This window comes from Dunckerocampus dactyliophorus, chromosome 5, assembly GCF_027744805.1.
Source record: "Dunckerocampus dactyliophorus isolate RoL2022-P2 chromosome 5, RoL_Ddac_1.1, whole genome shotgun sequence".
NCBI classification, from domain to species: domain Eukaryota; kingdom Metazoa; phylum Chordata; class Actinopteri; order Syngnathiformes; family Syngnathidae; genus Dunckerocampus; species Dunckerocampus dactyliophorus.
Genome location: NC_072823.1, coordinates 24,908,515 through 24,921,483, shown reverse-complemented (window position 1 = coordinate 24,921,483; position 12,969 = coordinate 24,908,515). Strand labels below are relative to the sequence as shown.

Genomic DNA, 12,969 nt, shown 5'->3' with positions numbered 1-12,969 from the left:
ACCAAACAAAAGTAATTCGAGGAGAAGTATCCACCGATGTCTGATGTGAGAGCGCGGAAAATAACGGAGCTTAGAGCCCGGTATGCAAACTCTACGAGATTCATAACACATTTATTTACAGCACAGCAACGTGCAAATGTGTGGTCACTAAGGATTGTATGGATATTGGAACAAAATAAAACATCTTTCACAGATGGGAGAGTTGTGAAGGAGTGCTTCAAGAGATTTTACTCAAAAGGTAAACAAAAAGAGGAATTGTGTGACAAATTCTAATGTCAGCTACAACAATAACGTGTTAAACATGAACGTTTAACAGGGTGTACTGTTGCGGCTTTTCTGTTAAAGAGACACAAGTTTTTTTTTTACTATTATTTTTTTTTAGAAACAGGTGCAGTTTTATTTACCTTAAAAATAAGCCTCTTGTGTTCATTCATTGTTTTTACAGTCAAACTTTTTATTATTTATGTGAAATTTGATCCTGTTTTCTTTTAAATTCAATTTAGGTGCCAAGATAATTGTGGTGTCGGTTGACGTGCAGGGTTTCATTACATTTGATATTCATAGGAGCCAGTCTGTTCGACGCAATTTAAGGCAAAATAAGGTTCGGACCTTTGCGGTGAAAAAAGCTGCTCTGCATAGCTTCCAAATGATGTGGCATTTATCCAGTTTTCCGTCATTCTTCCAAACTCTAAATATGTTTTGCTGATGGGTTGAAAATCTTTTGAAGTGACTAGCTAGCAGTAATGCACTGTTACTGTTTACTTCCATTCATGCCGTCAGTCATGGTAAACTACGGCGCATGCACGCTCAAGGCTTTGCATTGTTTTAGAGAAACACTGTCAATCATTTGCTAGTCTTGCGATACCAGGTGCATGTCTCTACAAACAATACGTCTAAGGATTTATGGCTGATGCTTATCGATCAAGGAAGCTACTACGAACGCAGCCGTATCTCTCGCTTATCTAACCTAAACGGTTTATCTTTCACAACGCTAATACACTGCGTACTTAGTCCATGGGTGTGCGAATTTGAACAGCGCAGTGCTTTCCCAAATCCATTACTGTTGTTGCGTGTTGCGTTGACAATCACAATATTTACCCGCTTCTTCTCCTTCTTCTTCACAACTTTGAGTGGCGTCAAGGTGTAGTAGTGTTCTCTAAATGTTCAGTTACATCTCAGAGGAGGCTGTGTTCACCTGCATCAGCATGGCAGCGCTCACGATTAGTGAATGACAAAACGGTAAAGCGCTGATTAAAACAGACGTGGCAAATGTAGACAATGTGTCATTAAGCCCACGTGAATTATTTAACACCACCCTCATTCTCTTTTCCACGTCCTTCAGCGTGTACCAAACACGCTCTGACGTCCCGTCATGTGTTGACAGGAGCTGCTTTCACGGCAAATTAGCAGCTGGAGCCGTCAGAGCGATGCTCTTTGCTGCTTACATAAAAAGAACACACAAAAATGTTCAAGTCATCTCACGCTGGAACCACACTTGTCCTATTATTTATTTCTGCTGCTCTACTGAAATTTTTCTGATTTTGTGGACTATTTCCAGTCTTATTTGAAGTAGTTCTGATTACAGTGGATCACTGCACATTTGTAATTCAGCATTCACGGTCGGATTTTTGGGACAAAAAAAAGTAATCATTATTTTTTTCCTGAAAACACATCTCATTCACCTGAAGTCTGTATTATTTTATAAATACAGTCTGTGATAATAAATGCACACCATACATATACCACTATTTCACAAGCACACAATTTTAACATGTTTATGTCTTTATGCTTCACTGATAACGTTTTTTCATGAAGCGCTGACATCTCACACTTTGTTCGGCAGTCCTTGAACGCACCACTGTGAGACGCCCTAGCCCGTGACTTCGATTCATCTGTTCATCCATCATCATTATTAGGGGTGTCTTGATCCGGTATTGATATCCGATATCGGCCCTATGAACGCTATCACGGGCCGAGCGTGGACCCTTAAGAATTGCATTGTGGGAAGTTGAGTGTCTCTCTCTTTCTCTCTTCCCTCTCTCGTCTGTCTGTACGCCCATTGTTTCTGCATCCTGATTGGCTGTAGACCATTGTCAATCAAACTCGTTCGTGCCGCCCTGCCGTGTCTCCTGTGTAATCGTACTGCAGCAATATGTTTTAACAAGGACACAAAAAGGCTACAGTCCAGCAGAACGACACCAGGACGAAACGGCATGGTCACAGGAGTTAAATACGCGTGAGTGACTTAATAATTTCTTGTGTCCAACCTGTAGGTTGATCATTAAAATTCAAACGAGGGTATTTAAGCAAGAAATGTGACAAAAATGTTATTGCCTGTCTGAGAAAAGTGTATAAAGTATGTGGTGAGGGGTTTTAAAGCCTTACAACATACAGTATAATCATTGTAAAAAAATGAAGTTGGCTACTTGGCGGATTTCACTTATTGCGGGCTATTTTGGGAACCTATCCTACCTCGGTGTTCCCAGCGTCAGCGAGTGACTTGTGGCTGCTTTCTTCCCATCAGAGTTGAACAGCTGTCGCCTTCTTAATGACCAAGCAGCTGTAGTAATTCTACATTTGATCAAACTTACTTAAGTTGGTCAGCTCAAAACACGCAAATGTTTGGACTTGTCTGCACCCTTAATGTATTCTGTAATTAAATATAAGCCGACAACAAAGGTGAAGGTATTTGCCACGCAGGCGAGCGGGAGGGGAACGCCACCTCTGTACCATCGTACAATGCAATGTGTGTCTGAAAGCTGCATAAACCCTATTGCAATGCAACCCAACCCCTGAACAGTGACAGAGCCAAAAAGGCAGAGCTTGCATACACTCCTCCATCACAACTTGCCTTCCTCGCAAAACACACATGGGTGTACATAGTGTGGCGCAAGGGCCATCTGTGGAACGTGGCTCATTGCTGAAAAAAAAAACGCAAAAATCCAGCAAAAGTGGAAACATAGAGCAAAAAGGCATAATGTAACTAGAAAACGCGCAAATGTTGATACCAACAACAAATAAAAATACAAAGATTTGGCTTTAAATATATGTATAATGTTTTTTTATTATAAATATCAAAGGACAGCTGGAAAGCCCTGACGTAACTAGACAAAGACAAGTAGATAACACAAAAACAATGAGCTGGCATTGTTTAACTCTAAGCTGGAACTATTAATGCTGACACCCCTATTGAAAAGCCAGCATTTGAAGAAATGCTGCAAACGTTTGACAGTACGAATTTCCTGTGAGAAAATACATGTCACAAACGCCAATGCCACAACTTTACAGGGTGAAAGATGACATATTAATGGCAATTTTGCATTATTATATATTATCATCACAGTGGTTTATTTGGGTTCAAAAAATGTTGACAGTAATATCATTTAGCATCAATTTGTAGGACAATAATCATTTCAAAATACACCTGCATTGTTTTGTGACTCTGTTAAATAAAAGTCTGTTCATCCAGTCAGATTTTGTCATTTTACTTTTCTTAAAATTAATGTTAAAATCTCGTCTTGTTCTCATGGACCCAATCTCGTGCATCGTCTTGTCTTATGAGTTGGGTGACTCGTGACACCACTAGTGTTTAGCATTTAGCTTGTTAGCTTCCGTCGCTAGTGAACTATGCAAATTGATGAGAGAGGGTTCTACACCAGAATCTAATGTAATAATTCCAACAGTCACTTTAATTGCAAATGTTGATCCGAAATCAGAGAAGAAAGTCAGCATTAAGTAGCAGGAGGGTTGGGGGGAGAGGACTGAGTCGCGTGTTTAAAAAATGGGCATTCTTATGGGCGTATCAATTCGTCGCGGATTTTCTCTATTCACTCGTAGGACTAGAACGTGGGGCTCTACTGTTTATATTTTGTACAAGCTTGCCGCTGGCATTAATTAATTGCGAGAGGCGTGATTGTATAAATTAAATGACCTGTCTGTAATATGCACACTAATGTAGTCACGGGTGAAGAAGTGTGCTGTGGGTTTGACTTTGGAATCATTTGGAGTCGTAACAGTCTGGAGATCGGGAGGACCTGGGTTCAATTGTCCCCTGGGCATTTCTATGTGGAGTTTGCACGTTCTCCCCGTGCATGCGTGGGTTTTCTCCTGGTACTCCGGTTTCCTCCCACATTCCAAAAACATGCATGTTATGTTAAATGGAGACTCTAAATTGTCCATAGGTATGAATGTGAGTGTGAATGATTGTTTGTTTGTCTGGGATTGGCTGGCGACCAGTCCAGGGTGTACCCCGCCTGTCGCCCGAAGTCAGCTGGGATAGGCTCCAGCATGCCCCCGTGACCCTAAAGAGGAGAAGCGGTATAGAAAATGGATGGATGGATGGATTTTATTCCTGTTGATGAATTGTGGTGGCTATCATTAAGAATCTGCATGGAGCGATCGCATTAGAATGGTCGTCGGGCCCTACACTACCTTCTCCAGTCGAGGCTAAGTGTGTCGCGCTTGGGCACGATTCGGTGCGCTGACACTAGCCAAACATGTTGTGCTTCAGGTGTTAGGTGGGCCCATGCATGGTACGAATGGCCTAGTGTGAGTACGCCCTTAAGCTTCTACTGTACGTCGAGACGCCAGCGTAGGCTACACCAGCTCGTTCTTTCCCATCCAAACCCTCCCGCGTAGCTTGACGTACACCTCAGGCAAAATCTAACCCCGATACCATAAAGTTGCCTTTGGTCGTCTTTCTTACATTATTTCCTGTGTGCATGCCTGTCGTTCAGAGGGTGTACACCCCACTTATGCAACAGCTATCTATAGTTACAATAAAATGCCTGTAGTAGTACATCAATTAGTTCCAGCTCTAAAAACACTCTCCGTCTCTCTTTAATTGCCATTGCTCACTCGTGTTTGACGGAAGCTATGGCTCAGTAGCAAAGGAGTTCTTGATCACATGACATACTGTTAATAAAGTACATGCACGTTTATCATTGATTGTGTCGTTAAGAGTCAAACCCGACTGCTGACCAAAGCAGCAGAAGGTGTTTAGAAAGTGACGTCATTGTGGTGTTTTTACCGCAAAAGGCCAAGGCTGAGACAGGAGAAGGAAGAGGAGGAGAAGCCCCTTAGGGACATCTCCCATGTGGGCTAATGGACCTGAGAGCTGAGTGGGGTCTGTCTGGACGGGACCACGCCGGGCTTGTTTGAACTTGTCAACATTGGACAAGTACTCAAACGATTGAGAGCGCTACCGAGTGGTAAAGTTAACAAGTTTTCTAACAAAAATCTCTATCTCGATCCACACTCACGTGCTATCTAATTTCCAAATCACTTTTTTTTTGTACATTTTACTTAATAGGCTGCATCATAAACAAACACTGCAGTTTTACAGACTTCCTCCACCCTCACCCTCCATGTCCCCCAGCGAGCCACGGTAGCCAGTGCGGCGGAGCGAACTCGCCCTGGCTGTCATTCATCAGCTCGAGGGAGGAGCGATCACATTCATGAAATGAGTTTCCCTTCGACTTGTCTTAGTCATGTGCATGATTGTATTGACTTGATGGATTATTATCAGTCTTTCTACTCATTTGTATTTAAAAAAAGGCCACTGTCAACTGTCCTTCCCGGACCTCCCGTGAAGAAAGGAATTTTCTTTCAAAAAAGAACAGGACATTGCTGCGCATTGGCCCCCGTCGGCCACCGTACAAAAGGGTATACTTCAACCATCATGAAGCAGAAAGGCCTTCACCAAGAAACTGCATGTGCTTCTCAAGAAAATGACTCACAATAAATACTGAAGAAATTGTGCCCCATGTCCCTCAGTACAGGAAGGCTAACGTACTATTGGAGAGGTAAACCTGCGGCTTGATGTCACAATGAAACATGTCTGTTTTCTCATTATAATTGTTGACTCACAACGCTCTGAGCCATCATGCAGTACAGCATCCACTAGCATCACTAGCAATGAGGAGCAAGCATCCATAAAAAGATTACAACTACACAATGTTCACTAACATCTGCAAAGGCACATTTCGGCGTTATGTAAGAGAACAGAGTGACATTCATACGACAGGGAGGCGGGGGGTGAGGTTCCTTCTGGAGCCTCAGGGTGCCTGCAAGGCTGCTGGCAGCTATCTGGACCATTCCATGTCATTGGTTCTTACACAGGGCTGTGAAGGACAACATCAGGCTGACCTTCATGACAGCGTGCAATATGTGGCGTCGTCACGTCCAAAAAGAAGACGAAGTGGTCTTACCTCCTCCAACCGAGCCGCCTCCAGTCCGCCGCAGCCCTCCAACGAGGAAGAGCGGCCAGAGCCAACAAGTCAGTCCAAGACCAGCGTCGTGCGTCCGGACACGAGAGCCACAATCCACCGCCCCAACGTCCCGATCATGTGTGAGTAGTGTCCACTCTCCTGGAGGCGACCGCTTCTGTCTGCAGTCCTGTCGTCACGTCACGTCACGTCGTTTCGTATCACGTCACGTCACGTCGGCCTCCTCTCTCCGCTGCTGAGCAGCTTCCTCCTACGTGCCCGCGCTGCGCGTCCACGCCAAGCAGGATGGGATGCAGTGGGAAAGAAGTGGGAGGGGCGGAGGTGTAAAAATGTAACACAGTAGCTAATAATCACAACTAATGCATTAATTACTTGTCAAACTGTCAGATTATCAACAGAGTAACAATTAATAATGACATCTCATGCAATAAATACTGTAAGAAACATGGGACACAAAGTGACTTGATGACATCTTGTGGGCGGGGCCAACATGATGGCTGTCCCCCTGCCCACAAGCTGTAGCTAGATAGCCTATAGCCTATCTATAAAGAATTCCTATCAAAGGTTTAAAAAGAACATTTAAACTTTTCCTTTCTGTGGTACATCCACCCCCCCCCCTTTTTTTTTGCTTTTTTTTTGCCGTGTTTTTTTGCTGTACTTTCAACACCCCTGGTCTTATAAAACAGGATATGCTTAAAAAAAACAAAACAAACACTGCACATAACTTTGACGAGTGTGATGAGAATGTTAGTACTAAAACAAAGAGTAAAGAGTTGGTTGTCCTGGCTGGTCCACCTTGATCTGCAACTGTTACACATTGTTTCTTTGCTGCTTTCATTCAGGTTTCGTGTCGCAAACAAGTTTGTATTTCACATATGAATAATGTGACACAACATCTCTTGTCAGAATGCATACTTCTGTGCATGTGTGTGTGTGTGTGTGTGTGTGTGTGTGTGTGTGCACTCTCCTGTGGCCATCAGGCACACACACACACACACACACACACACAGACATATCCCGCCTGTTTTTCACAGGATCACCTTCCAGCCTGCATGGTGACATATTTACCAGCCAGACATTTTGAAAAGGAAATCCTCCCAGTCGGCCCAGAAAGGTTGGGTATCAAACAGTGGGTGAGGGGGTCCAGGCTATGCACACAGAGGCCAGCGTCAGCATGCATAGGAGCAGTGTAGCTGGAGACTATGCAGGGAACAAGCAAGTTAGGAAAAGGTGCACAAGCATCATTCAGGAGGCCTAAAAAGTGAGCGATAGGAAAGGAGAAAAAAAGCAACAAAGGGGACTTTTTTTCTTCATCAGCTGTCAGCAAGTCTGTTCAATGTGGAAGAGACAGTGGCCTGTTTTTTAAAGACGTATTTTTAAGACGTATTAGCACAATACGAAATTTTGTCAGCATTTAAACTTAATCCCAATATTATATATTAACGTATTATTTTCCTAAAATGTTTACAAATATGGCTACAGCACCGCATGCACCATTTCGCTTCAAATGAAGCAGCCTGCGAGGTCATCATCACATTGATAAGACGACGGGGCCCCCGTGTGGTCAGAACAGGTATTACAACACAACAAACTCATTGAATATACAGTCATGGAAAAAATGATCAGACCACTCTTGTTTCTTCAGTTCCTTGTTCATTTTAATGCCTGATACAACTAAAGGTACCTTTATTTAGACGAATATAACAATGACAACAAAAACAACCTCATAAGAGTTACATTTTTTGGCAGTACAATGCTATAGCTATTCATTTAAGAACTTAAGTAATTTTGGTTATTATCAAGTAAAAATGGAAGTTTCTTGATATCAACTCTTATTCTTGCTCTTATTTTGTCATCATCATTATATTTGTCCAAACAAATGTACCCTTAGTTGTACCAGGCATTACTATGGATCAATAAACTGAAGAAACAAGGGTGGTCTAATCATTTTTTCCATGGCTGTAGACTCCTGATCAAAATGTTAAGACCAGTTTAAAAATTGCATGAATTTACATTTTGCACAGTTGGATCTTAAAGAGGTTCTAAGCAGACCTTCAAAATGCAAAAAGAAGAAATGGGAGTGAGACAAAAATATTTGAGTAAGCAAATTATTGCAAAGAAGCATGAAAGTGAAAGAGGCTGTTTATAAGATGATCAAAAGTTTAAGACCACAGCTCAAAAGAAACCCTGAAATCCCCCTAAAATATGAATAAAATGTTTTTAAAAAAGGACTCAGTATTGAAAAGCTGTGTCATTGTTGTTCATCACTCGAAAAATTGGTTTGGGCATGCTTGACGCCAGTGTTTCCAGGAAGCTCGTGGGAATGTTGCTCCAGGTGATGAAGATGGCTTCACGGAGGGCATCCACTACCTGGAACTGATGTCCATTTTTGTAAACTTCCCTTGCCATCCATCCCCAAATGTTCTCAATTGGATTTAGTTCAGCCAGACACGCAATATGGTCCAAAAGAGTGAGGTTTTTTCGCTGGAAGAAGTCCTTTGTCAGGTGGGCATTGTGAACTGCAGGGTTATCCTGTTGAAAAAGCCAGTCATGACCACACAAACGAGGGCCTTCGGTCATGAGGGATGACCCCTGCAACATCTCCACATAGACAGCTGACATTCGACGCCCCTGCACAACCTCAAACCCCATTGTTCCTTTGAAGGAAAAAGAACCCCAGATCATGATGGACCCCCCTCCACTGTGCCGTGTGGAAACATCTCAGATGGGATCTCCTTGTCATGCCAGTAACGTTGGAAGCCATCAGGACCGTCAAGGTTCCATTTTTCTCATCAGAGAATAAAACTTTCTTTCACCTTTCAATGTTCCATGTTTGGTGCTCTCGTTTTTTTGGGTCTACCACTTAACTTTTTGTTCCATAACCCTCAGGATCTTTGAAGAAGTTCAAAATGACTGTCTTACTGCGTCCAACCTCAGCAGCAATGGCACGCTGTGAGAGGCCTTGCTTATGCAATTCGACAATCCGACCGCGTTCAAAGAGAGAAAGCTCTTTTGCCTTTGCCATCAAGAGATCAGGACAGTGTGACTACATGACAGAAAATGACACGGAATCTACATTTTTGCCAAGATTTTTCCTTTTAAAGGCTGTGGTCTTAAACGTTTGATCAGCTGATGAACAGCCTATTTCATTTTAATGCTTGTTTGCAATAAATTGCTTACTCAGAATGTTTTTTGTCTTATTCCCATTTCTTCTACTGCATTTTGAAGCTCTGCTTAGAACCTTCTTAACCTTCTTCTAATGTAAATTCTTGTAGTTTTTCAACTGGTCTTAACCCTTTTATCAGGAGTGTATGTTAAACAACAACAAAATGTGTGTTGTGTTTTAACACAATTTCATATATTTATCGTATTTATGACATAGTGCATTCCACTTTATGGCCAAATGGTTGATTTGAGTGACCATGTTTCAACTTTTTCTCCCTGACTTCCTGACAGAAAATCTAATTGTAATTTGACTGTGCCGCCACCTTAGCCCAAGCCTGTGATTCCCCCTCGGGTCGTAAGATGGCGATAATGCTCCCAATTTAGCGACCGAGTATTGCTGCGCCGTAGAAAGCCAATAGAAGAAGCATGTTGTGTCGTCATCAGAAAGCCGTGGATCGAACGTGACGTCACAACAATGCGACACATTACCCCCCGCTAATCACAACAATAATAAGACGGCCAGTGAGCTCTACAGTAAGGAAAACGCTAACAATGGAAGACATCCACAATTTGGTGTTCTTTCTTTTCGCCATGTGGCTCTACATCACAAGAAGAAGACAAGCTTTGTTCGAGAGAAGACTCCAGGCCGCACGGAGAAACACTGTGGAGAAAATGAGGAGAGTTTGGGAACTGATGGAGGAAGACACATTTCCAAGAAGAAGGCGGCGGCGACGACAAAGAGTAGGCTAACTTTTTATAAGTTCGTTTTTGAAGACTATTAATCCCTACACCATTTCCCTGCTGTTTATGAAACGACTGTGACGAGCGCTCAGCAGTTTTTAAGGACCTACTGTTAAAACGCTTCACAGTATATTGAAATCTTGTTTTGCAGATGCTTCACGTGCTGCTAAAGCGCCGCCGCAGACCGAGCATCTGGGCTGTCAGCCGCTCCAATGAGTGGTGGGATGAGGTGGTTCCGGGGTTCACGCGCACAGAGTGGGTGCACCACTTCAGGATGTCGGAAGAGACATTCCTTGACATGTGTGGTAAGCTGCGTCCCGCCATGGAGAAGCGGGACACCAACTTTCGCGTGTGCGTCCCGGTGAAGAAGAGAGTGGCCATCGCTCTGTGGAAGCTGGCCACAAACAGCGAGTACAGGAGCATCAGCCATCTTTTTGGCGTTAGCAAGACGACGGTGTGTCGCTGCGTGCGGGAATTCTGCTTGGCCGTGTGTACGTTGTTGGTGCCACAGGAGATTCGCTTTCCCGACGTGGACAAGCTTCAAGAAATGGCGGCCGGCATTGAGCAGAGCTGGGGGCTTCCGCAATGTATCGGCGCCATTGATGGTGCCCACATTCCCATCATAGCCCCTCATGAAAAGCACCGTGACTACATCAACGGGAGAGGCTGGCATTCCATCATCCTTCAAGGTGTTGTGGACAGACAAGGCTGGTTTTGGAGCGCTTGTGCAGGCATGGCTGGAAGTTTGCACGATGCTCAAGCGCTAAGGATGTCTTCCTTGTGGCAGACAGCCGAGGAAGGCAGGGTTTTCTCCACACGCACCAGGAATATCGCTGGGGTGAACGCTGGCTATTACATCCTGGGAGACGCCGGCTATCCGTCAAAGACTTGGCTCCTGAAACCATTCCCTGACGACGGCCAGCTGACGGCGGAGCAGCAGACATATAACGAGACCTTCCGTAAGGCGCGAATGATGGTGACTGGCGCCTTCTCTCGACTGCGAGGCAGGTGGCGCTGCCTGACCAAGAGGAACGACAGCGACATTGAAGTTGTGAAGTCCATGGTGTTGACTTGCTGCGCGCTACACAACCTGTGTGAACGCCGCGGAGAGGAATACCGCCAAGAATGGGACGCTGTTGTGGCCGCGCCTACTCCTGCAGTAACACCAGGACAGGATGGTGATGAGGAAGAAGGCGAGGATGTACGTGGGGCTCTGATGATCTTTTTCAACAATTTATCCCTTTAAAACACTCAGGGGGGATTACTATATTAGTAATCCAATATTGTCATTTACCAAATGAATACTGACTCACCATCGGTGTGAGTCTGGAGTTGGATTTCCAGAGACAAGCAAGGTCGTGTTTCCCACAGGACTGCCGTCTATTAGTGGTTGAGAAAAGGGATACATGCTTTTATGTTAGAGTTTCCAAAAGTGTCCAATAAGTCCAGAAAAAGTTGCTGGATTTGTTGGTAGTTTAATGACAGGCTACATTCACAGGCAGTCCCATTATAATGTGTTTCTAAGCGAGGATGAACAGGAAGTGCCACATTGTATTTGCGGGGGTCCACGTGGATTTGTGGCGGGTTGTCACAAATAGATGAATGTAGGGCAAACATGCAAGATCAGGCTTTGTACCGTCCACGTAACGGGAAAGGCAACGACGTCCTCTGCTGCCTCTTTTCCACCGCAGAAGCCTTTTCAGGAACTTCTCCAATTCCCTGGGATTTTGAAAACTCCTACTGCACTTCCACCGAAATTACCCACACAAAAACTCCACTCAAAGCAGTTCGGGAAAGTTCCAGGAATCGGGAGGGATCTGTTTCCAGAAGCCCAGGGACTTTTGTGAGGCAGTCTGTGCTGAAGAACGCTGATTGGTGCAATGCACGGAAAATGCATGGAAAAGGCTAAATCATCTTGCTGTGTGTTTTTTTTTTAACTTACTTGCACTTTATTACAATAAAAATGTGATCTAATATTGTACTGTATTTTTATTGACATGGCATCATTTTAGAAACATACCACTCATACTTCTTCAGCCTGCTTTGAATGAATAACTTTATCTTTGATGTGCGATGGAAACGCAAACAGTTTGCCCAGGTTAAACAAAAAGTCCTTAGTACTAAAGTTCCTGGGTTTTTGGTGGAAAAGGGGCTAATGCCATTGTGGAATGTTCTAGGAAGTTCTTTCCAATTTTTCATTTCACTTTTTAGTTTCATTAAGTTCTTATTACATGTACAGACGTAATAAAGGTTTTAGGATGGCCACAGCTTGATCCTGGAACACATTTCATTGGGGTTTTTTTTATTGGAAAAGCGTTTAGAAACCTTTGAAGGTTCCACTTTATTCAGGTAGTAAGCTGACCCCTTTTTGACTGACCAAAGGAAATAAGTGTACACTACAACTGTGCCCCCTACAGGCATGGACAGTAGAGACATGGTGGGTTTTTCCACCTGGTCTTCCCAGGTAGTGCAATTAAGAAGTTCCTCTTGAGTCCATTGTAACAACATGAACAACACAACAAAAATCAGATATATTCGTGACCGAACTACACTGTCGAGCAACTAAGTACTGTACGCAGTGTGCTTGAAACACAGCCCAAGCTGCAGTTCACGAATATGCCACGAGAGGGCGCCACTGCACATTAGTTGTACTGGAGCAAACTGTGTGGCTGCTGTGATGTTGTGATTCGGGATGTTTTCATTTATTGTTGTCATCGTTTTCACAAGCTGTGCTATGTGCAATAACAATCACTCCAACATCAGAATGCAAAGTGGCACCAAAACGTCAAACCTTTTGTACTTTAAAGCAGCATTAAAAGATTAGATTGGAGCTAAG

General features: G+C 43.7%; 2 protein-coding genes across 9 annotated transcripts in view; one reads left to right on the top strand and one right to left on the bottom strand.

Annotated features, from left to right (window-relative positions):
• Window positions 1-6,501, bottom strand: part of LOC129181892 (unconventional myosin-IXa-like) — a 108,153-nt gene extending 101,652 nt beyond the window's left edge. For all 8 annotated transcript variants that reach the window (XM_054777631.1, XM_054777634.1, XM_054777633.1 and 5 more), the window contains exon 1: window positions 6,210-6,501. The gene's annotated coding sequence lies outside the window, so the exon portion shown is untranslated. The remainder of the gene's footprint in view (window positions 1-6,209) is intronic.
• A 2,984-nt stretch (window positions 6,502-9,485) lies between these two features.
• LOC129181507 (uncharacterized) lies at window positions 9,486-12,664 on the top strand. Its single transcript, XM_054776790.1, has 2 exons — window positions 9,486-10,133; window positions 10,285-12,664. The coding sequence occupies exons 1-2, from the start codon at window positions 9,945-9,947 to the stop codon at window positions 11,377-11,379; spliced, it is 1,284 nt and encodes a 427-aa protein (XP_054632765.1). The 5' UTR covers window positions 9,486-9,944; the 3' UTR covers window positions 11,380-12,664.
• Window positions 12,665-12,969: the final 305 nt, after the last annotated feature.

What these genes read in the sequence shown, in the direction of transcription:
- LOC129181507 (XM_054776790.1), top strand. Translation starts at nt 9,945, where the DNA reads ATGGAAGACATCCACAATTTGGTGTTCTTTCTTTTCGCCATGTGGCTC. An exon ending in GGCGGCGGCGACGACAAAGA is followed by an intron (nt 10,134 to 10,284) that starts GTAGGCTAACTT and finishes CTTGTTTTGCAG; the next exon opens with ATGCTTCACGTGCTGCTAAA.